The sequence below is a fragment of the Stegastes partitus genome, unplaced genomic scaffold (assembly GCF_000690725.1).
Source record: "Stegastes partitus isolate 25-593 unplaced genomic scaffold, Stegastes_partitus-1.0.2 Scaffold2031, whole genome shotgun sequence".
NCBI lineage: Eukaryota > Metazoa > Chordata > Actinopteri > Pomacentridae > Stegastes > Stegastes partitus.
Genome location: NW_007579762.1, coordinates 58,835 through 81,868, shown reverse-complemented (window position 1 = coordinate 81,868; position 23,034 = coordinate 58,835). Strand labels below are relative to the sequence as shown.

Below are 23,034 nucleotides of genomic sequence, written 5' to 3'. Positions count from 1 at the left end.
GGTAATGGATGGAAAGATTTTCTAACACTACAGTCAGTTGCCAAAATACTGACAAGACCAATCATATGCTCTATTGTAGAGCCAGAGATATTGTGGCTGACAGTATGTACATCACCAAATTCACTAGACAAGAGTAGTGAGAGGGTCCTGGAAACAAATATCTTAATATCTATTTGGATTTTAAAAAAATGTCACCTATTGGCAACCTATGACATGAAGTTTTGTTATGTTCAGTTGAAAGACAATGACTGAAGCCGCCATCTTGTCTGTTTTAGATTATGGCCACTACCTCCACTCTGAAAGCCTTTGACTCAGTTTGACTCTGTTCTAAGATTCTTTACCTTTGACAGTTACTGTTCTCATCACTGCCTATTGTATGAAAAAGCTGTCTGGCCATCTTGAGCAGTCTAGTGGTTTTTAACAGTGTTCTGTTTGTTTTTCGTTGACTATTGCCTGATATATATATTTTTTTGTTCTATCAACATCACTGACAATCAAGGCATGCTCTTTAAAATCCCTTAAGATTTCAGTAAAGGTTGAATAAATGAAAAACAACCTCACCTTGACAGCTTCAGGTACGTCACTGACCGCTCCAGGGTCCAGTCTGACCAGTCGGGTCACTTCAGCCACAATGGCATCATTCTTAAACCTGGAAAACAAGAAATGAAATAGAAATTACTATTCCTTAAAAAAAATTCACTTAAACATGAAGTCAACATGTTTGGCTGACGTCAGATTAACAAATCGGAGCTTTGAAAGGAAGAAAGAAAATGAGTGTCCACCTCGTTGGTAGCTGCATGGCCAGGTATGGTGCGATACTCCAGGCCAGATTGACGTTGTCCTTCCACTGTTTCTCAGTCAGACTGATGTACTTGGACCTCCAGTTGGCGATGCTGGTCTCCACTGACTGCTCTGTGGCGATGGCCAGTTCCTGAGTGGAGAGCGGGTTGTACCACGTCGTCAGCCGTTCAATCTCACTGGCCTGGAAAAAACAGGAGAAGAGGCAGAGTCAGAGCATAAAGAATGGTTGATGAGGAGCAGTCATCCCATGTAGGGTTAAAGCCATTCTCACCAGCAGTGCCAGCAGCAGGTTCCTGCGCTTCATATAGTATTTGTGAAGCTGCGTCCCTCTGTTACTCTTCTTGGATGTGCCTAGAAAAAAAAAAAAAAGTCTATAAGTCTTAAGACATTTCTCATTTGTATTCGTGTCTGAAAAAATAAATTAACACACAGTATACTCACAAAGCTTAAAGCTCAAAAATAAAATTAATTTATTTTTTTTTTTTGTTTTTTTTGGAAAAATAAATATTTTGGATAAACTTAGATTAACCATCTGAACTCCAAAACTCCAATTCCACAGAGGTGCAGGACTTCGTATTGTAATTTAAAAAAAAAAAAAGACAAAATAAAGAAAAGTGAATGAAGAAATGACAGAAAAAGAAAAAAAACACCCAGAAACTGCTAGGAGTTCTTCAATTGAAAAATACTCTTTAGTAGCATCCATAGTCAAATAATTGTTTCAATTCTACAACACAGACTATAGTGAGGATAACAAGTGTAGGATTTGATTGTGCTGAAGAAATCTAGCTAAGCAGAGCTTTGAGTTAAAAATGATGATATAATCAGCAGAATGTATGTAAGTCTGAGTGTCCTGAGTTTAAATTGCTGGAGTTCAACTTACTCTGGCCTTTGTTCTCTGTATTGTTCTTGTCCAAATATTAAAGGTACGTGCTACCTGATTTCTTGGATGCGGTGGACATGCCACTCGACAGTGGGTAGGTGTTGATCCATCCCTGGCCGCTCTGCTGGGAGCGAGCGCTGGAGTCCATGTTGCTCCTGAGGTCAGCAGCATTCATCACTGACAGACTATTCAAAGATGCGTCCTGATTATCTGTTCACATAGAAACATATTCAGTATCGCCAAGGACATGCAAAGTAGTTTAACCTCATTTTCTCTCAGGTTTTTAAAAAAAAATCTGATTCAACTGGTACAATCTGTCTCAAAAAAGATAAACTTTAGAATTTCTAACACATTATAAGATCCTGAGTCTAAACAGTAAAAAAACATCAACAATATGATCGATGATGAGGGCGTTTCTGAAGAGCGAGATGAACGGTGTCCTCTGATGATGGGCATGCATTTGAAAGCGGGGGAATCCAGCGAAAATGTTGGCAGAAGCTGCCTCGAACCACTGATACTGTGTCAGATGTGAACAGATTTATCTGATCCAGGATCTGCGCTTGGAGGACTACCTGAAGCGGTTCGATGTGTATGAGAATGAGATCATGTCTTTTCTCGGGGTCATCGGGGATGAAGAGGAGGAGGATTTTCTGGGATGGAAGAAAAACCATTTCTCAATTTGAGGTTTCTTCTTAAATTGTTCAGTCGAGGAGAGGGGCAGACGGGTGGGCTGACATGATGAATTATCATGCACTTGACGCGGCTCACAAATTTGCGCTTTTCCTCACAGTTGCTAAACAATAAAGATTAAAAAACAGGCCGATTGTAACGGTATAACGAGTAAGATAATAAAAAGTAGGAGAAAGAGGAACAGAAAAGGTAATAAGAAAATAGGAGGAGCCAAAATTAGAAAGTTTCAGAGCAAAGGAAGTCATTAAATATAAAAACCTGGATCTGTATCATAGCAGATACCAGGCAGCACTGTGAGGATAAGCAGCGTCAAATTTGACCCACGTAAAAGCATGCCCCTGCTGCAGTGCAGTCCGAGCTGCGCCGCTTTAGGCTTACTTAAGATAGATATCGGAGAAGTGCTGGACACGATAAGCGATCCAAATATCCCAGCAGAGAGTGTGCTCGGGGCTGGGGTAGTACCAAGCTCACCGGGTGGGACCAGGTGGCACGCTGCCAGGTACTTCTTGTCAGAAAGGATGCTGGCGTAGAAACGGATCATGATGCTGATGTCCTCGCGGAGACGCTTGTCACCCTGGGTGGGAAACTTTGGAGCCACACTGGAAGGGCAAAAAAATAGAGACTCAGGTTATTTATTTTTCACTCATTTCAATCAGTTTTCTATTAGCCATGCTAACAGTGTGACTGTGCACGGTGCATATGCAACTTGATTACAAAACTAAATAACCCGTATTTATACATGCACCTTTTAAGAACAAAGGTACAAATTTTTTAGGTGAATTCAAACTTGCTTTTGGACTTTTTTTGGACATCACTGCGATTGCTGTGGGCGTTTCCCTGTATGTCAAAATTATATTGTCGAACTAAAAAAAAAAATTAAGAAAAAAAAGAGCAGATATACCGATGGATTGGTTCCCTAAAAATTACTGTTATGGCCCTAACTAACGAGTGCATGTAGGAGTCTGTGTGTAGGTACCTGAAGTAATCAAAGGCTGTAGAATAGATCTTCTCCCTCAGCACATTTCTTACAGTTGCATTGGTGACGACGTCAGAGTGGAGCAGAGCCAGACCCAGAGTCAGCAGCCTAGAGCACAGAGAAATATCCATCCATTATCTATACACCGCTTAATCCTCACTAGGGTCGTGGGGGACTGGAGACTAACCCAGCTGCGAAGGCAGGGAACACCCGAGACAGGTCACCAGTCTATCACAGGGCTACACTTACAGACAGACAAACAAGCACACTCACATTCACACCTACGAACAATTTAGAATCACCAATTAATCTCAACATGTTTTTGGACTGTGGGAGGAAGATGGAGAACCCACACTGCCACCTTGCAGCCCACAAAGAAATATGTTTGCTATAAACACTGCTACCTCTACAGTTCTGTAGAAAGTGATTCACTTATGCTGTTTTTTAAAATTTTGCATTCTTTAATTTAGGCACCTTTTTGCAGGAGACAAAAAACAAACAGACATCAAAAGATGCTGACAGATTTACTAGAAGAATTAAAAAAAAAATGTCATTAATATTCTGCAAAACTTGTTATGTACCTGAATCGAGGTCCGATGGCCGCTACGTGGCGGTTGAGGCTGCTCTTAGCTCCACCAACATTCAGAGACAGTGAACGCTGCATTAAACTGCCAAAGATCTCCACTTGATCTGCGCTGGAATACTTCGCTATCTCAAACCTCTGAACTAGAAACTAGAAAACAAATGGGAAAAATATGAGGCAATAAGTGGAAAAGCAAAACATTGATAAGAAAACACAAGGAGCATGACTTTCATCTGACCTCGATCCAGATGTGGTGAGGGGTGACATTTGGAGGGCAGGGGATCGGCTGACTTTCCTCCGAAGCAGCCAGAGGATCGGCCTCCACCTGAGCGTCCGAGAACAAGCCCATCTTCAGCTCCACTGTCATCTGCCACGCTCCTGCCATCTCTCGCATGAACTATGCAGCCAGAAAGGGGGACGGATATTGTGTGAACTAAACAAAACTACTGAAAAGACAAGGACAGAAAAAACAATGAAACATATGTATGTACCGGTACTTCCACGCCTACACGTGCTGCCAGCAGCCACTCCCAGCAAGCGATAGCAGTCTCCATGCCATGCTCTGTAAACATCTTGAGTGGAGACCAGCAGAGGTGGTGCAGGAGCTGAGGATCGCAGTCTAGACCAAAAACAAAAATCAGCAGTCAAAAATCCCAGCATTTTAACACACAGTCATGCATTTGGTACACACAGAGACAGATAACAAGTCCAACCTTTGGTGCTGATGAGCAAGGCAGCCAATTTGAACATGGCCTCAGTGAAAGCCTCAGGCTGTGCAGAGTCCAATGCCTCTCCCATCTGCTTGATCATCAGCCGGTTCAGGTCAGACTGTCCTCGAACTGCCTGGGCGAAGTGGATCATACCTGATACCTATGGACCGAGAGAAAATGCATGAGCAGAAAACATGGTTTGAAAAAATATATAAGCTATTAACCCTCTGAACCCCAAAATCTGCCAGTGGGTTTGAAAAGCAATTTATCTTTAAAAAAAAAAAAAAAAGCCAGAAACTATAAAAATAAAAAGAATTGTAGGATTTTCAACATTTATATGTGACAACTGAGAAGAAGCCATAATTCACTCAGCTGCAACTAACAGTCACGTGGCAAACATTCAGAAGGTTTTCCAGTGAACTGCAGGCTGTGTTTACATGGAGAAGATTAAAAAAAAGAGACTGAGAGAAAAATAAATCACTTGATACTTGATCTTGGCTCAAAAATGGAATACAGAGGAGCATGTCAATTCCACATTTTTTCAAAATTTTTTGAACTCTCTCTAGTTGTAGCTGTTTTTTTTTAAAGGCACATGACTTTATATTGCAGACACTGCTGTGACTTCAGAGGGTTAAGCAGAGTTTGTGTCCATAAGATTGGGCTAAATCGTGTTCTGGTTGCACCAAGTCTCCAGAACATCTGGTCTTTTAAAGAAAAAAATGAAAAATGTAATCAGATATATATCAATTTAAGTTTACTTTGCAATAATGCACACTTTATTTTTGTGAAGATACTGACCCTCACCTTAATTGATAATATCACTTAGTCTGTATTTATGTCACAATCATGAAATAATGATTCGGTCATGGCAGCAGCCTGGGTTCACAGGTCATATTCATCAGTCATGACCAAATAACAATTTTTAAATAGCAGAACAGAAAAGAAAAAGTAAATAAGAACAACTAAGTTGTGAATGTGTCAGTGAAGGTTGTAACAGAGCTACAGAGCTGGATGTGGTGGGCTGAGGTCTTTATATTTGATATGACTTTACCTCTCCAGCATATCTGTTTCTGAGGTTGAGGGAGGCCATGAAGTTGGAGTAGTCCTTCTTCACACAAGCGGGCCTCTCAGTCAACTGAGTGGACTGAAGGAAGAAAGCAACAGAGAACATATCAAGTGTCAAAAAAGTGTATAAATTGCAACTGATTATGTAAAAAGAATGCAAAATATTTAAAACACAGACTGACAGGAGCAGGGTGTTCTGTGGGAGATGGATGGGCTTTGTAAGTTTGAGGACATTTTGGACGCACAAAAAGATAGTGATATATAGGGGTGAATAATGAAACCAGGTATTAAACAGGCCCTGGGGATACATTATTACAGCACTGGAAAAATTAAGAAAATACATTTTCTATCTACTACTGCTACATAAATGGTATACTGCACATTTTGTTTCACCAACTCCATTGCGAATTTGCCTATGGCATTTTTCCCTATTCCTAATCCAGAACAGAGATCTCGCTCTCAGTGGCAGAAGAACTACTGTACCTGTTTTCTTAATTAACTAGTATTCATATTGCACAGTAAAAGTACTGTCAACAAGTATTTTTATTGAAAAGTAAAGAGTGAAAAAGAGGAAATTTAAGTTAAAATATTAACAATGCCGCTGTCTAGTTATATGATACACTAAAGGAAAACAAAGAACCCAAACAGCAGAATATTAACTGTAATTTATTGCTAGAATGGCGGCTCAGGTGGTAGAGCAGGTTGTCCTCCAGTTGCAAGGTTGGCGGTTCGATCTCCCGCCCCTCCACAGTCAAAGTGTCCTTGGGCAAGACACTGAACACTGAAGCATATGTATATAACGTACCCCCAGCGTGGTGCTCTGTCTGTTGTAACCAGCGAAGTGCAGGATGCTTTCTGTGGCCATAGCCAAGCCTGTGTGCTGGGAGAGACCCGACACCCAGTTCTGATGTTTGTTCAGATACTCCTGAAAAAGACCATATATGAAGTGCACTGGTTAAAATCAAGTTCAATGCCACAATACAAACATGTTTCTCTTTATGTGCTCAACATGCTGAGGCTTTGTGCTGAATAAATGTTACCTGTAGGTGGGATTTGGTCACAGATGGAGCCCACTTCATTGCCTCTTTAAGGATCTCTCCACATCGTGCAGCAAAATCTTTTACTATGCTCTGTAATCAGATGTATTTTTTCAATGTATTTCATAGATTACTCATGCAAATTGAGAGCAATTAATGACACAGAAATGATGACTTTTGAATAAATAACCTTACCTCTCTGGCTTCATACGTATCAGGGACAGTGATTCTGTATGGTGTATCTGGGATGTCGTAATAGGGCTGGTCTTTATGAATGTCCTGCAATAAAACGTAAACATTACTATAAAAGTCATGTATACAAAGCCCATTGTAATCGCTATGAAGACAGACTGACAGAGCGATGTCACATGATGATCACTTACTGCACTGAGTGAGAGTGACAGCGTCTGCAGGATGTCCAACATGGTCTTCAGCACACGGCCGCTCCACAGCAAGTGGGGGAAACTGAGGAAACAGATGAAGCTGTTGACACTGCTGCATTTTAAATACTTCACAAAAGAGTCAGTGAGGTGTTGTGAATATGTTCTGAGTAAATGAACATGGATCTCACGTCTCAGCCAAGCCAGACAGATATTTGTCAGCCACTCTGCGGATCCTCTTGTGGATGTGGTTGAAGTTGACCAGCAGGAACTGAGCGTGACGTTCCAGCTCCTCCTCGTGGGCTTTGGTTTTAGGCTGAAAATATTTGTTGTTTTCATTTATGTTTAATCAAAAGATTATTATTTTCAATTCATGTGCAAGAGTATTGCAGAATGCCTACACAACTTCCAAAAGTCTAAGCTGATAATGGCGAATATCAGTATTCAGTATCTTCCTGTACTAACACAATAAAAATCATTTCACACCATATTGGACCTTTATGTTAAAGCATCTCACTTACTTTTTCTGCCATCATTTGCAGGAAGACTTCAAAAACCTTGTCGCTAACTGCAATTACACACTGCATCATACCTGCCAAATATATGAAATATTAATGCATGTAATAACTGAGCGACAGTACATGTTGTTTTCTTACAAAATGTGATGTTTTCTTTTTGGTTGTGTTTACCAGATTTATCCTTCTGTATTGCTCTGTCTTCAAAGTATCGAAACATGACCTGAAAGCGGTCAGAGTCCAGAGAGTGCAGCATCCTAACAGACATAGAAAACCAGAAATATTTAACTGTACACTTACAATAACTACATCAAGCTGGTGTAAACTAGGTAGATATCATGTTGGTATACCTCATGTACTCCAGTCTGTAAACAGACAGCAAGTAAGTGGACATGGCAAAGTCCAGCTTGTTGATGAGAGCAGCCACCTCAGGAGGAGGATCAAGCAGGTTGATGATGGTGCTACGCAGATCATTCAGCTCCGCCTGGAATTCAAGAACGAATAATAAACTAGTGCCAGGACGTTTACTGTTCAGCATGTATGTGTTTGTGCATGTGTGTGCTCTCATACCGGGGTGACGGTGTCGTTCTTCAGGGCAGAGTTGTACTGCAGCTCTGAACGTAAAGGTTCTCCGCTGGGAAATGTGAGCAGCGGCGATTTGGTCGCAATCTCACAAACTCCTTCGTACCACTCTTCTGGCCACAGACCTGAAAAATTCGACAGCAACAAAGATGTCAGATGTTTAAAAATGGGGGCGTTTGGGATAAGGAGGAATGCCTGAGAGTTTCTAAACTCTTACAGGAAAATAAGAAACAAGGGAACTTCCTCAGCACCAACATTCTCAAGCATTAAAGTATGTAACAGGTTTTACATGTGGACCATAAACCACAGATCCACTGATTCACATACATCCTCCTAGAAAAAAAATTCACTCACAGTTACATAGACATTCTTGGAAATGTCTGAAAACTGTATTTTGGTAAATCATAAACAAACTCCTATAACAAATACAAGGATACAAGGTCAGTGTGAGGTGTATGGCACAGTTTTTGTGTAATTGCTGTAAAGATAGTATAGAGGGAAGCTGCAGAGATTTCAGAATAAATAATAATAAGGGAAATAGGATTTTACAAAAAATTAGGGGAAGATAGCAAACAAAGAAGCAGCAGCTGGAAATCTTCCTCAGGAAAACCTGACACGTGTTGACAATGTAAGTAGCATGATGGGAGACAAATTGACAAAATTGAAATTTTCTAGGACTGGAAAGTGAGATGGTGAGAAAATTCACTAATCAACTCAAAGAAGTTCCCAAATGTTTTTTTCAACTTTTCATTGTGTTATAGTGACTTTTCAATAAGATTTAGGTGAAAGAAAAGCTTAAACTGAGAGATGAATACGTCGTGCAAAACATCAGTGAGCAAACTCTTCCTACCTGAACCCTCCACAGCAAATCCCATGACCACGGAGTAGAGCCAGAAGTCCCTGAAGAGCTTCTGCAGACGTGGCTTTGCTTCTTTAATTGGTGGCAACCTCTTAGTCAGCTAACAGCACATGAAGAGCAGAGAGAATAAACCCCTGAGGTTATTGAGCGACGTAGCTAACTGTAGTTAAAAAAGGATATCATGTGTTTCAGATGCTGTGGATGTGAACCTGTGGAAGATCTACGTGTGCAAGACCTCCACTGATTAAGACTAGGAGGCATTTTCAATGACTAAGTCAAGTTAATTTAAAAGGCAAATAAACTGCCAGTGATGAAAACTGAAAATATTCAAATCACTTACCACTGCAATGACTGGAATTAGGACACCGAGGTTTCCAGCACTGCTAGACGCCTGGAGAAACAGAGGAGTGAAGCACAACTGAAGCAGCTCTGTAATAATGTCATTTGGCGAACAATTGAACCTCTCAAATGTATTTAATTTCTTCCAAAAGCAGTAAAGACATAAAATCCTCCAGCTAAGAAAAGGCAAAGGGGGTATCTAGACAAAGAGGAATTTTTGGCATCTCTCAAAGAGATTTAAACAGAGCCAGAGGAAACTCTCCAGAGCTAAAGTGTTAAGAATTAAGAATAAAAATGACCATTTTTGTTAATTCCTGTTTCATTTATTCAGCATAACAGACATTTTCATTAATCAAATGATCAGAAGTTACAGGAAAATGCATAGAGTTCTGTCGAAAACGGTAACATAGACTCATTGCTTATACTGTGGGCAGACCAGTCATGATTACTGTCATGCACTATATCCCCCCAAAAGCCCAACCTGAGTCTGATTGTTTGTGTTTGTAATCAGCTTCCTCAATCTCAGTCAAGCATATGAAAAAGTGGAACTAAAGCTATCCAATAACAGAAGCATTACCCAACATTCCTCAGCAAATTCCTCCTGCCTGTTGCCATGTAAAGGCAGGCTTTCAGAGGTCATGTAAGATGATGGTATGTTGATTTTAATCCTCAGAAAAATGAACCAAAATGTGGGAGACCACACGTGTAGTTGCATCGCTGAAAACATTGATAAAGTGGAAGTTATTTCTGTGCGTTCACACAGTGCATTTCCACATGAACTTTAAGCCAGGATCATCTTCTTGCAGGACTACTTTTTGCATCACCTCCCTGTGGCTTTACTGCTGGCCTATTAGCATTTACGTGCACTGTGCGTGTGTGTGTACCATACCTTTAAAGCTGGGCCTTTGTCTGAGGCCCTCTCACTGGCTCTCTTCCCTTCTAAGCCCAGCTGGACAAAAAGCTCCAGCAGGTTGACCAGCAGCTCATCGACCATCTGCTCAGCCTGAAGGTTTGCTGCTATATTACCCAGGGCATTTATCACAGCCAGGGAACAGTGTCTGCACAAAGAGGAGGGAGATTCTCATAAAAACACTAAGTAAAGAGCAATTCACGCTTTATGCATTAACTAGAGGCCACAAGTCTACAAGCATCTGTGTGGACCCTTCTGCTGATATCCATGTGGAGCCCAAAATTTGGGACCACTGAATGTGTAAGGTCTGTACATTATCATGTTAAGCGCTGTGAGATGGCACATGTTGTAAACTGCGCTATACAAATAAAACTGACTTGACTTGGGGCTAGATGTATGTATATGCTGTCTGTGCTGGGAAAACAAGCTGGATGACTGTCTTGAGGTGTGCAAGGGGATCTGCTGTCATCCACACCTTCATAATTCATATCTGACACCATTCATCGGAGTTACTGAATTCATTAATTTTGCATGCCTAACTTCAAAATGCACCAAAAATAAACATTTTTTTACAAAACAGATCACGTTAAGTAACAACATAAATCTGTGCTCTACTCAGAGCAACTGACATCTGTGGGCATTTGGAAAAATACATGTTTATTTCAAGTTTTTGTCCTTTCTTGTCCAATAAATAATGAAAGAAATGTAAATGTGTAATTTATGGCATTATAACTGTCTTATTACACAGAAGTCATATTTGAGTTCTCTCTACTTCTTGCCAGGGTTGTACTGCTTCCATAGAGATGAAGGACTTTATATGTGAAAAATGAGTCCAACAGTGAGGAAAGATGTGACCGGAGCAATAAACATCCAAAATCTGCTTGGGGTTCGGAAGGTTTAACAGTTGAAACTGAAATGCTCACAATCAGGTTTCCGTAAAAACAGTGAAGCAGTTTTTGCTTGCTGCAGCTCAAAAGGAAAAATTGTACACGAAAACAAAAGGAGGAAAGAGATAATATCTGTTGATCTGTCTCACTCAGATGGCTGGAGCTTCACAGTAGTTTAAAATAAACTTCTGAAAACTTGCACTTCACAAGAACTGTAGATTTTTTCAAACAGAACTATATGGCTAATGGGAACAGGGAAAACATTAACAGCAGCCAAAAACCGCTCAGTATTTATACAGGCACCTGAACAGTGTCTTACAAACTATGAATCTGCTCTTTTGAAGTGGTGCCCACCTGTATCCATGGTCTTTGTAGTCTTTGGTGGAGTAAACCATGGAGCTCGCCTTGACGCTGATCTGCTGGAACAAATTCCACACCTCCTGGTAGATGTATTGCTAAAGAGGAGGAAAAAGAGAAGCTTTTAAAGATCCGCTTTAAACATGTTTTAAACCTGCAGTGCAGAACTTCTGTCTTTCTTCTTTCTTCTGCCCTTCAATTACAACAAACATGGTCAGTGCACGCCTTTAGTACCTTATTGTTAATTGCTTTCTTTTGAAGTTTGTAATTCTTCTTCTCAAAGTAGAGTTCTTTTTAATCTGGAGCAGAAACTTTTTGGGCGATCAAATCATGTGCTGGGGCTACCCAAAGGTTGGAAAACTTGGCAACATTAGTGCAAACAGTGAAATATTAGTCTGGAGCCCTGAAATGTTGTCAGTGCAATGGAAAAAAATCTAAGATTTTAGAAAAAAAACTGAAAACAGATTTGTGTAGCAGACCTGGTCCTTTGTCCTCTATCATTAATAATGTTTAGAGCCCTCAGACTAATAATCTAATGATCGTACATATAACTATATATCAGTCAGGGTTAGGGTGTAACCCTACTGCAATACTTTCATTACATTTTACACACGTATTAACTTGAGTATGATGTTGAAGCCAGATTTGAACTTGTAATGGAGTGTTTTTATTTGCTGTATTGGTACCGTTTGCTTGTGTAAATGATCTGTGTATCTCTGTCACTGCAGTGCTTAAAAGCCAGATTTTCAATTGTGGTATACTTTGAAATATAACGAGACTTACTTTGGAGCTGATGGACCTAATCAGCAACGTAAACTCATTTGGCTTGCCTCTAGCAAATGTACATTAACCCTATTCTGGACTTTTGGACCCCAGGCCATTTGGTTTAGGTGACAGGTATTGTTTTTTTTATTTTTGAAGATGTTTTTTAAATATAAAAAGAGGGACATTTGTCATGCATTTGGAAACAAAAATACGTCAACTTAGAAAATTTCTTTAACGTAGTATAAAAGTCTATAATGAATACCAACAAACATTTTCCACATATTCTTTCTTGGGGTCCAATGGAACATGAAAGTCCTGAACAGGGTTAATACATGACTGTCTTGGACTTCACCTCTAAGTCTTAAAGTCACACTTCTGTGTTTGGAGTTAAAGTTCGAGTCTGACATGTTTTGTTTTGTTTTTTTCCCCACCAAAAACATCTCCTCTGTCTCCCTCAATTAAAAAAAACAACAAAAAACACAATCCATGAACATTTAAATACTGTTATTATTCAAAAATACTTGAAACCAAATTCTTCCTACTTCTGAAAACTCTATTCTCAGTATATGGATCCTCAGGTTTCCACATACCATCTGTGTAAATGTTGCCAAACTACAGCAAAGTATTAGAACTTAGCAACTCTAGTAGGTCAGTGTCAATGTGTCAAAGTATAACACTTATGACTGGACAGAGACTGAGAAAGTTGAAATACAAACACTCACATTGCCTGTGATGACCATGCAGCCGAGCTGGTCTATGATGAGGACATCAAGCTGGGAGGGAGGCTGGCAGAACTTCTGCTGCAGAATCTGCAGGATGGGCTCCATCACTCTGGGAGTGTCACGTAAGGCCACAGCAATGTGACCCAGAGCCCTGATGGTGTGGTCTGGGATCAGGTGAGCATCCCTGAAGAGGAGAGCAGATCAGATTTAAGCACTCCTGTTTTCCCAGTTTAAAGTGGACGGCCATTTCTGTGCTTGACTTACTTGTCATTTTCCTGATAGATGTAGAGACGATTAGACAAACTGGCAAGAAAAGCTTCCACAATGACATTATCCATAGTGAGGCCGGCTTTCAGGCACCTGAGGGCAGATGGCCAGACAGGGAGTTAGAGCTGTGTTGACATGTTGGAATAAACTGAATAAACAATAAAAAAAACAGCAATTAGCTTCATCAACAGGCTGCTGTTTGCTGGGGCTTATTAGGACAACTGGTAACATAGGCCTGCATGTTTTCCATTTCTGATTTATCTTCATTCATGTCAGAATAGCAACTATTTTTGGACTTCTTCAGGATTGTATATGACAGCAGAAGTGATCATTTTCACTGGTCTTTGAGGGCTAACAGTAGCTTACTGTATGTCAACATTAACCCATTTTCACTGCAATATAAATTCCTGCACATGGCTAGAAGTAGAAAGAACCCAAATATGTCTTGTTGACCGTTATAAAGACATATATCATTAAAAAAAAAACGTTGAATTTCTTTGAATATTTATTTCACCCTTTTTTAAATGAAATTGACATAAATAACATTTTTCCAAGCCCCCACAGATGTAATGTATATTTTTACAACCCCCGCACATCATCTCTAGAAAGATACTTCACCATGAATTTATCTTCCCACAATTTGCTGACAGCTTGTTCCTCTGTATTCACTTTTTGAGCCACGCTGCAGATATATATATATATGAAAACACAGGCTGCAGTTCCACCAAAAAGTACCTCTTTTACTGTGTGTGTGTGACTTTTGGTCTGAGCTGACACAGTCAGGGCTTGTCAGTGTACAGAATCTGGTGAAAATAGTATATTCTTTGCTATTTTTTTTAAATCACTTTTCTCTTCATAAAAAAATCACAATATTAAGCATAGATGTGGTTAATTTTCTCAACAGAAAGGCATGTCTCACACAATTTGTTCAAAGATCACTGGCAATATTCTTTCTGTTTTACTGTTTCTGGCTGAAAAATGGTGTCATTTAGGATAAATGATGACTTTTAAACCCACTGGCAGGTTTTAGGGTTTGGTGGTTTAAGCTATTGACTATTTTACAAATTAGTTGATTATCTAAATGATTGTTTTTTCTTTTAAAAACATTTAAAATTCATTTTTAGTACATTATATTTTTGAGATTTGGGCTTTTTGAGTATATTTAGCAGCTACAAGGACAAACAATATTAACTCAAAATACTCACAAAAATAGGCATTTAGCAAAAAGGGGTTGATTGAGGGCTTACTTAAAGTTTTGCAGTTAACATAAGTCTGAAATAATATAAATGATAATATTATTCACCTTTTTAGCAACATGTGCCTGCCTCTCTTCACATTAGGACAGCATTTAATCATCACATTAGCCTTTTGTCTACATGGTTCTGTGATAAACTGTAAAACTGAAAGCCTCAGGGCCTAATGTTTTTGTATTTTGTGCACGAATTCACCTGCAGATGTTATCGATGGAGATGTCCCGCAGCTGTTCATACATGGACGGTTGACTTTTCTTGCTTGAATGTGTGCTCAGGGTTGACTGAGAATGTTCGTTGGTCACATGGATCTTTATCTCACCGCCTCCTTTAAAAGATTAGTATTTTGTAAGGAAACATTAACGTGGACAGAAGCTGATTGAATAACTAGTGACGGAGCTGCAGAGTGCTGCTGTTACCTGGAGTGCACTGGCTGTGATATTTGTACAGCTTCACCAGCACAGGAGACGGCACCACCAAGAAGTCTCTCAGTGACATCGTGACAGAGTGGGCCACCACGGGAAAGCGCTCACACAGACGACCCAAACCCTGAACACAAAGACACAAGAGTACTGGTGAGTACGCATAATTAGTCAGGACTGAATTTCAAAAGTTTTACAACTGATCCCTCTGAGAAAGGCAGCAGCATCATTGTGCTCTCTGAACCTGTGTCTCTGTGGTGCTGACAGGTTGAAACCTCAGCCATGGAAACAGTCTATTTTTAAAGTGAAGTACTTGATGTGATTTTTCCTAGCATTAAAATGGATGTGGAATAAGACTGAAACACTAGACTAGACTACTAAGTCAGTCCTATGTTCCCAAGGTCTACACAGTACGTAACAGTTGCCTGAAAACATGCCCCCCAGCTCTGGAATCACTTAATATGATGTGGGTTTTTGTGGGACCTCATCATTTCTGTTCCCCAGACCTGCTGCATGGCCCTCATGGACTACACTTGAGGGTTAACAGTTAAACTTACACCAGGCTCAGACTATGTTTGAACATCCTACCAGATTGTGAAATTGAGTTGCACAATGCACATAAACAGATACTTCATACAACAGTTCAGCCCAAGATCCCACACCAGGGAGGGATGAAACAGGGGTAAATCATCCCAAAACTCCTGTATTCTGCCTGGTGAACTGTTACCTGTAAGCAACAGATGAGGAGTGGCATGTGGGCGATGATGACTTTACTGGACGTCTTTGACTGCAGCTTCTCTGATAGCTTGGTACAAAGGTTCTCAGCTCCTGGTGAAGAAAAAAAAAAACAGCTTTACAGTGAAGAACATTTGGACCACTCACTGACTGTTGGACTCATAAACGACGCCTCACCCTGCTCCTCAGTGACAGCCCACACCATGAGGTCCACACAGGCAGCGTTGGCCTGACAGCGCAGTTTCAGTGGACTCAGTTCACTCTGCAGGTATTCTACATCATGGAGGATTCTCTGCAGCTCTGACTGGCTGCTACTAAACTGCTCCAGGACAAAGTCATGAACCTCCTTCACATAGTCTGTCTGAAGATCTGTTGGAAAACACAATGTTATTTATTAGGGCGAATCAAGGAAGAAGAAGTGGTTTCAACAAATAAGGTGAGAGTTTCATCTACCCTTCAGATTGTACAGTGTGTCTCTCAGCATTTTAAATATGGCGACATATAGAGGATCACTGAAGGTTTTGTAGTAGAGGTGAAGACCAGGATTCATCTGTGGAGAAAGCAACAGAAGTGGAACAATGAATCTGAGGTGCAAGAAAAAAAAGAAAACAAACCTCTATATGGATTTGAAAGTCATACCTCTACAAGTTCTGCCAGGGTGTCATCAAGCGATTTCAAAAACGACTCAGAAACAAGCTGCTCGACCTGTTCAAGAGAGGAAAAAAGAAGTCATACAATGTTCACTTTTTGTACAACTGCAAAGACAACTGCATGTGTGTATTAGTGTGGCTATGCCGACCATGTGAAGGAGCTGTCTGAGCATATCCAGAGGAACGTGAAACTCTCCAGAGCTGCTTCCAGTGAAAAGAGGCGAGACAGAGAAGCTGGAGCTGATGGTGGAGAAGTAGTAGTCCGGGTCCACTGCACTGCCATCCGGGAGGTACGAGCCTGAGGAGCAGACGGGCAATGTGAAGCTTCTGGACATTTTCTGTCTGTTTTCTTACGGTCAAACTGTCAAAACTGGAGGTGAATGTGTGTAAAATCCTCCCAAAAGCCAACAGAATATCTGTTGAGACACTGATATTTTCTGAAATGCAGCTGGCCCCTCTTCATCTGTTGAGGCACTCACCTTCAAAGTACTGTGCGGATGGATCAGCAGGGGAGCTGGGTGTCAGACCTGCTCTCTCTGGACTGGCCTGAAAACAAATAAAAGCAGTGACAATAAAGGGATCCTCACTTTCAGCTAGGTTATTGGGTTTGTCATTTCGCCTGCGTAACCTCCAAGTTGTTATTACCTGCTGTGACACGCTGGACACGGAGGAGCCTTTACGTTTCAGCGTGTCTCCCTGACACACTGTGAGCAAAGAGCTCGGCAGGATGGAGCGAAAGTCATTGAAGGATCGTCGGCGGGCGGCATCGCCATCGTCGCTTGAAGGCGGCACAGGAGCAACTGGCCGCGGAAACAGCTTGGACAGTAACGGCTCATCAGTGTTGCTGTATCGACCAAATGCTCTGGCAACGCCGAGCAGGGTGGGAACGGTGTACCTGCACAGGTAGTCTGTATAGGAAGCACACAAAGAAGATAATACTAATAACTGGGATGACTAAGCAACATATCAGAGAAGCAAGAGGTGTGTTATGTTAGGACCTTTATCATGCTCCTCCGGATTTTTGCAGATATCTTGCAGGACCTGCATGATGTCCATGATCGCCTCCAGGATCTGATAACATAGTTTATTAGAACTATTTAATGTGAACACATCGTCTGATCTAAAGCATCCTCACAGTTGTAAGGAGTAATTAGACTGTCCAGCGTTAGAAACAGTCTTCACAGACATCATTATAGCAAGCAGAAGTTCTTTTAAAACTACAAACCTGTCCTCGTGAGGTCTCATCACGCTGGGCAACGTCTGAGAGTAACGTTACAAGACAAAAGCTGAAGTTCTCTGCAACCGGAAGGGTTTCTGGAAATGGTACCAAAAAGCACCATAAATAAGATTATTAAATACGATAAGAGCACAATACTGAAGCAATCAGAAAGCAGTAATTACATGAGTAAAAATGATAAACTGCTACACACCTCTTCCTTTGCGCTCTGAGCTTTCTTCAATCCATTGAACTTTAGGAAGTCCTTTAAGCAGCCCAAGAAGGTACGGGACAATAGCATCTTTGTGCTGCAACAGTAAGCAAATATTTCATAGAAGGTTAGCTTTAGCAAACAACAACTTTAAATTAGCACAAAAATACCATGAAGTGGAGGGTTACAGTGGTTAATTTACCTGCAGGTTCGACTCTACTAGAAAAATACCCAGAGCGATTACAGCATCTCTCCTCCTCTCGTCCAGCTGAAAGACTCCTCTGAAGTCCACAGGGCACATACATTGTAGCTTCTGGACCTGCAGGTTGATTAAGATGAGCTGTAAACATAATCTTTACTGTCTCCTGACTTACATAATCTATTTGGATGGGATGATCTTTTTTCAAAGAGTTTCCCTGCCAAGAGGGATTAAATAGATGCTGTTTAGTTCCATTAGTGGTAATGATTTTGTCAGGAAAAATGGGCTACAGGAATCAAGCCAAAAATCTGCCTCTAGCTTTAATTAGCTTCATAGGAAAGGGCCAGACTTAAGCTCAGAGAGGGATTAACTGCTTAACCATTTAAACACTGAGTTCCTACATGTTTTTTCTATGACTACATGCAGAGGATCTTGTTGAAGGATAAGGGAGCACAGAGGGGATTTTCATAGGTCCTCTGGTCACATATGACCCAGAAAAATACTAAGATTTGATTCCAAACGCTAAACATCACCTCAGCTCTTACATTTTTCTGTGCCAAAACCGCAATAAAAAGCAAAAAAGAGGGGATTTGGGATTTAATGCCAAAAATCAACCTGCTGTGCAAAAAGACACAATCTAATCCTCTCATTAAAAACTGACTTTTGGAAACATTTTAAAGAAAAGGTTTGTACGAATTAAACTAATGGATTTGAAGCCAACAAAGTACAACAGAAGGAGGTTTGTCGTACAGTGTGTGCTGAAGCAGAACGCTGGGTTTCTATTGTTTAAGTTGATTCTTTTCAATTGTTGTTACTGAACAAACACAAAAACGACTGTCAGACTTACAAAACACACTGATACAACGATAAAAACAGCTGTGTAGTATTGTTTAAAAAGTGTATTTCAATGTTTTGCTCCCCACTTTTTATTAAATGTTGATAGCGGAATTCATAGAACATTTGAGTCTTACCATGTCATACCTCAGAGTAGAAGCACACTTGAATTTTAACAAAATATTTCAGCCCTTATGTTGTACATTTTCCTACACCAAAACTAAATATAGCTTCATCCTTGTCTTAGTTAATTCATAGTCAAATATCAGCGTTATCTCTGCCAATACAACATCCCAGTCAATATTTTCGCACTTTCAGAAAGTCCCAGAAAACATGAGTGTGATCTGCATTTTTCTCACCACACATCCTCCAGCATGATGGTTGTGTGAAAGAATATTATGAAAAATCTGAGTAAATTCCTTCCACAGCCTGGAGATAGAAAAAAAAAATACCACACATTTGCTGATGCCAGCTGCTCATATGTGAAAATTTGCTGCTATGTCAGATTTGATGTATAAATATGTATTTGGTGGTTTTAAGTCCTGATCAGGTAAAATAAGCAAACAACCTTTAAACAAATATGATGAGATGGAGGCCTCGTATACAATATAGCAGAGCAAAAGTAAAGATGAATAGATGCACAGATAAGAAACTTCAATTCAAAATGATAAAAAAATTAAAAAGCCAAGTTAGTAAAATATATATTTTTTAAAGGGCCATGAGCAATCTTGTGACCGATATGGCTACAATAATCGCAAGTTCCACTTGAAACGCTTCGACTATGCCTCAGTTGTTGACGTGTGCTCGCAGGAATGGCCTTTAAATCTGCAAACACAGTGTGATTGTTATAAATCTTGTATGATTTGGTAACTCACACTACATGTTTTACCTGAGCCAGAAACTGAGAGGGCTCTGCTCACACTGAACTGAAGCACTGAACTCATGCTCACTTTGTCCACTGACAAGTCCAATAAAGGTTATTCAAACACTCTCACTGAGTGCTCAGTGTTGTCAGAGTGAGTAAAGAAAATGTTACTTTGTCCATTTCTAAAACCACATTGTTGCCTTTAATGGTTCATGTGATGAATTACGGCATACATCATTATATTATTGTGAATATTTTTAGTATGTATATTATTTTTGTAATTAATGTAGTTGTTGCAGGTGTCTTAATGGGCATTTGTATTTTGTTTATTTCAAATTTGTCAGTAAATAGCTCTTTTTCTATTGACAGTATGCATGATTTGAGTGCCTGAACTGTTACACTAAGAATTACAGCCAATTGGACACTTCTTGCAGCCTCACATGTAGTTTTAACGTAATAAGAAAACAGCTGAAACACACCAAACTACAACGATCATTCATCTCACAAGTTTCACAAATCGCTATACACAAAAACACAATGGGCTGACAAGGCGTTGTACTATTGCTAGCACAGCTCTTTCATCATAGGATGCCCTTCCCTTTGAATATTTCCCCATTTTGAAGTTCAGTGACTGCTTGTTTTTAATCAGTTCAACTTCTGCTTTCTAAAGTTTTCCTCCTGAAGCTGCCCTGGGGCTTAAACCTCGGCCACAAATCCTCACAAGCCGAATAACACGGAGTCGTAGCATTATCCCAACAACTTAAGTTACAGTCAGGCCTTGTTTGGCACCAAGTACTGCCTGTGCATGCTGCTGGTCTTACACAGGCAACACTTGAACTCTGCTTAGTTCTACATTTTCACTTGTCTGTCTGAATTATACAGATAATGTGAAATGTACACTGCCTCCTTGTCATGATCAGATTAACCTGCTATGGAGGGAACTCCCCAAGATCCCATCATGGGTCATGCAAACAGCACCACAGCTTTATAATGTTTACACAGAACAACAGCGTGTACTGCTACACTGCTATAGAACAACTTTGGGGTGTTTTAAAGAGAAAAGTAGAGCAACACTACCCTTCGAGCAAAGAGCAGCTAAAAAAGAAAAACGCCTCTGAACAATGACATCTCTCCATACATGTGGTAACCTCCAGGACGAGGAGGATTGATTCTGTCATCACACATAAAGCTGGACATTACAAGTATTGAAGAAATGACAGATTTGAATCTCAGTTTCCACCGTGCAGCCTGTATTTTGACTAAATAAATCTAAGTAAATCTAAATTGTTGTTTTTTAAATTCTACATCAAAACAAACACTGTTCTGTTCAACTTAGAAGTAATTCAATTACTGTACAATAACAGCATTTTTAATCATTGTGATTGGGTGAGCCCTTACTAGGCATCAAAATAAGTACAGAATGAAGGATGTTTATTCAGTTTCTTGTGCCTCCGTGTGTGAATAAAAAGTAAAAAACATAATAATTCCAAGAGGAAGTCGTAATAATTTGGGAAGGAATGGCAGACTGCTTCCATTTCAGGGAAGATTAACGAACGGCTAAAAACAGCTAACGTTAGCCCACGATAGCTAGCTTTAAAGTCAGTTACTGGTGCTGCTGGGTCACACCTTTAAATGTCTGAGTCATACAATTCATTCAAAGTGAAGTCGTGTTTACTGCCTTTTCTGATTCATGACATTAAACAACCGGTAGAGAAGTACAGGACGGGCCTTACTGTCAAACACTCTTAACAGGTATTAGCTTGGCGCTGCTAGCTAGATATACGGTTACCTTTTCTATCGGAGCCTGTCGGTGAGCTGCCAGTGACCGAGCCAAGGACAAGACGGTGTTGAAGTAAAACCCTCTGCTCCCTCCTCCATTGAGAGACATGTTTACCGACGCCTTTTCAGCGCTACACAAACACAAGCATCTTCTTTCATTCGTCCCGACTGTTAGCTACACTGACAACTACGGCAGCCGCAAGGTCCTAAAAAGCGCGAAGCAAGGTCATGACTGTATACCAGCATACTGTCTGCGTTATCAATGCAAAATCCGAGGACCAAGCCCTTCAAGAGATTAACAAACCAATAAAAACTCTTGAATTCAATTCTATAGCAGACAGATAGCAGGTGCAGAGACTTTAAAACTGGTGTAATGTGTGCCTACTCACATAGTCTTAATAATTACACTATAGAAGTAAAATACAAATGTAAGGGCGACATCCATCCTCTTCCTTATAGCCTTTTTTCAAAACAAATGTTAAGAGCTGAATTATTTTTAGTTTAAAATGAGATAATATTTCAAGTTGTGTCAAATTAGGAAAGAAGAAAAAAGTCCTAATGCACAAATTTACTATTGATGAACTTTTTAAAAAATATGTATTTCTAATCAGTATGACTGCTGTTTGTGTTTATTGTTGCAACATGTAGATTTACTTTGGGCACATTTTTTGTTGTTGTTGTTGCATGTCTGTAGCAGGGCTTCAACTCACAATTATTTTAACTGTCAATGCAGCTGTTGATTAGTCGATTATTGTTTGCCCCCCAAAGAAGTGAAAATATTGATGAGTGTTTTCAGAGGCCAAATATGACAAATTGCAGAGGAGGAAAGACACAAGAAAATATTCACATTAAGAAGCTTGAATCACAGATTTTTTTTTTTTTTTTTTTAAAATTTGCTCAAAGTGATAATTTGATTTTCAAAATAGTTGGCAATTAATAACTGACAACTAGTCAATTAATCATTGCAGCTCTAGTCTTTAATAACTCATTTTTCATATTTCGGTATTGCCTATGCCTGCTACTAAATACCTAAGGTATTTAATAGAAGGCCTAAATGTATTTAATTGGAATAGCAGACCTCTTGCACTTAAAGTATATCAGTTTTAGATTATCTTCAACACTTTACAGAATAAAATGATTTATAATGAAGTTAATATTATCTATAGTGCCTCAGGTTTTTTATTATTTAATTTCATATGGTGTGATATATGTTGTCAGGTCTGTATTGTTGCAGTATAATCTCGCCATTTTATGTAATAGCAACAAAATTATTCAATTCAATTTTATTTTGTCTTACTTATATAGTGCCAGTTCACATCTCATGGCACTTCATGTAGTAAGGTGAAGACCTTAAGAATTTTAAACAAAGAACAGATAACCCAACAATCCAAAGTTGCCTTTAGATTCACTATTAGCAAGCAGTCAGCGACAGTGGGAAGTCACTAAACAAAACCCTCTCACCTCTCACACAAATGTGTGTTTGGTGCAGCTGCTAACAACTTAGAGGTCTGAACCCTGTATCAAGATGCATATTGCATTGAATTTTAT

General features: G+C 39.9%; 1 protein-coding gene across 1 annotated transcript in view; it reads right to left on the bottom strand.

Moving 5' to 3' along the window:
* Window positions 1-21,595, bottom strand: part of LOC103373624 (phosphatidylinositol 4-kinase alpha-like) — a 34,863-nt gene extending 13,268 nt beyond the window's left edge. The window contains exons 1-40 of the mRNA XM_008303547.1: window positions 21,497-21,595; window positions 18,012-18,128; window positions 17,813-17,906; window positions 17,608-17,696; window positions 17,381-17,453; window positions 17,028-17,290; window positions 16,862-16,928; window positions 16,532-16,680; window positions 16,372-16,437; window positions 16,186-16,282; window positions 15,910-16,101; window positions 15,725-15,825; window positions 14,995-15,124; window positions 14,774-14,903; window positions 13,323-13,418; window positions 13,059-13,242; window positions 11,569-11,669; window positions 10,307-10,475; window positions 9,419-9,469; window positions 9,070-9,178; window positions 8,208-8,344; window positions 7,988-8,121; window positions 7,812-7,894; window positions 7,644-7,714; window positions 7,314-7,438; window positions 7,126-7,207; window positions 6,938-7,021; window positions 6,746-6,835; window positions 6,511-6,630; window positions 5,692-5,784; window positions 4,644-4,800; window positions 4,422-4,549; window positions 4,169-4,327; window positions 3,929-4,080; window positions 3,348-3,455; window positions 2,843-2,970; window positions 1,736-1,891; window positions 1,073-1,152; window positions 783-982; window positions 562-649 (exon numbers count right to left, since the gene is read on the bottom strand). Of these exons, the coding sequence (XP_008301769.1) occupies window positions 562-649; window positions 783-982; window positions 1,073-1,152; window positions 1,736-1,891; window positions 2,843-2,970; window positions 3,348-3,455; window positions 3,929-4,080; window positions 4,169-4,327; window positions 4,422-4,549; window positions 4,644-4,800; window positions 5,692-5,784; window positions 6,511-6,630; window positions 6,746-6,835; window positions 6,938-7,021; window positions 7,126-7,207; window positions 7,314-7,438; window positions 7,644-7,714; window positions 7,812-7,894; window positions 7,988-8,121; window positions 8,208-8,344; window positions 9,070-9,178; window positions 9,419-9,469; window positions 10,307-10,475; window positions 11,569-11,669; window positions 13,059-13,242; window positions 13,323-13,418; window positions 14,774-14,903; window positions 14,995-15,124; window positions 15,725-15,825; window positions 15,910-16,101; window positions 16,186-16,282; window positions 16,372-16,437; window positions 16,532-16,680; window positions 16,862-16,928; window positions 17,028-17,290; window positions 17,381-17,453; window positions 17,608-17,696; window positions 17,813-17,906; window positions 18,012-18,128; window positions 21,497-21,595 (4,752 nt within the window). The remainder of the gene's footprint in view (window positions 1-561; window positions 650-782; window positions 983-1,072; window positions 1,153-1,735; window positions 1,892-2,842; window positions 2,971-3,347; window positions 3,456-3,928; window positions 4,081-4,168; window positions 4,328-4,421; window positions 4,550-4,643; window positions 4,801-5,691; window positions 5,785-6,510; window positions 6,631-6,745; window positions 6,836-6,937; window positions 7,022-7,125; window positions 7,208-7,313; window positions 7,439-7,643; window positions 7,715-7,811; window positions 7,895-7,987; window positions 8,122-8,207; window positions 8,345-9,069; window positions 9,179-9,418; window positions 9,470-10,306; window positions 10,476-11,568; window positions 11,670-13,058; window positions 13,243-13,322; window positions 13,419-14,773; window positions 14,904-14,994; window positions 15,125-15,724; window positions 15,826-15,909; window positions 16,102-16,185; window positions 16,283-16,371; window positions 16,438-16,531; window positions 16,681-16,861; window positions 16,929-17,027; window positions 17,291-17,380; window positions 17,454-17,607; window positions 17,697-17,812; window positions 17,907-18,011; window positions 18,129-21,496) is intronic.
* Window positions 21,596-23,034: the final 1,439 nt, after the last annotated feature.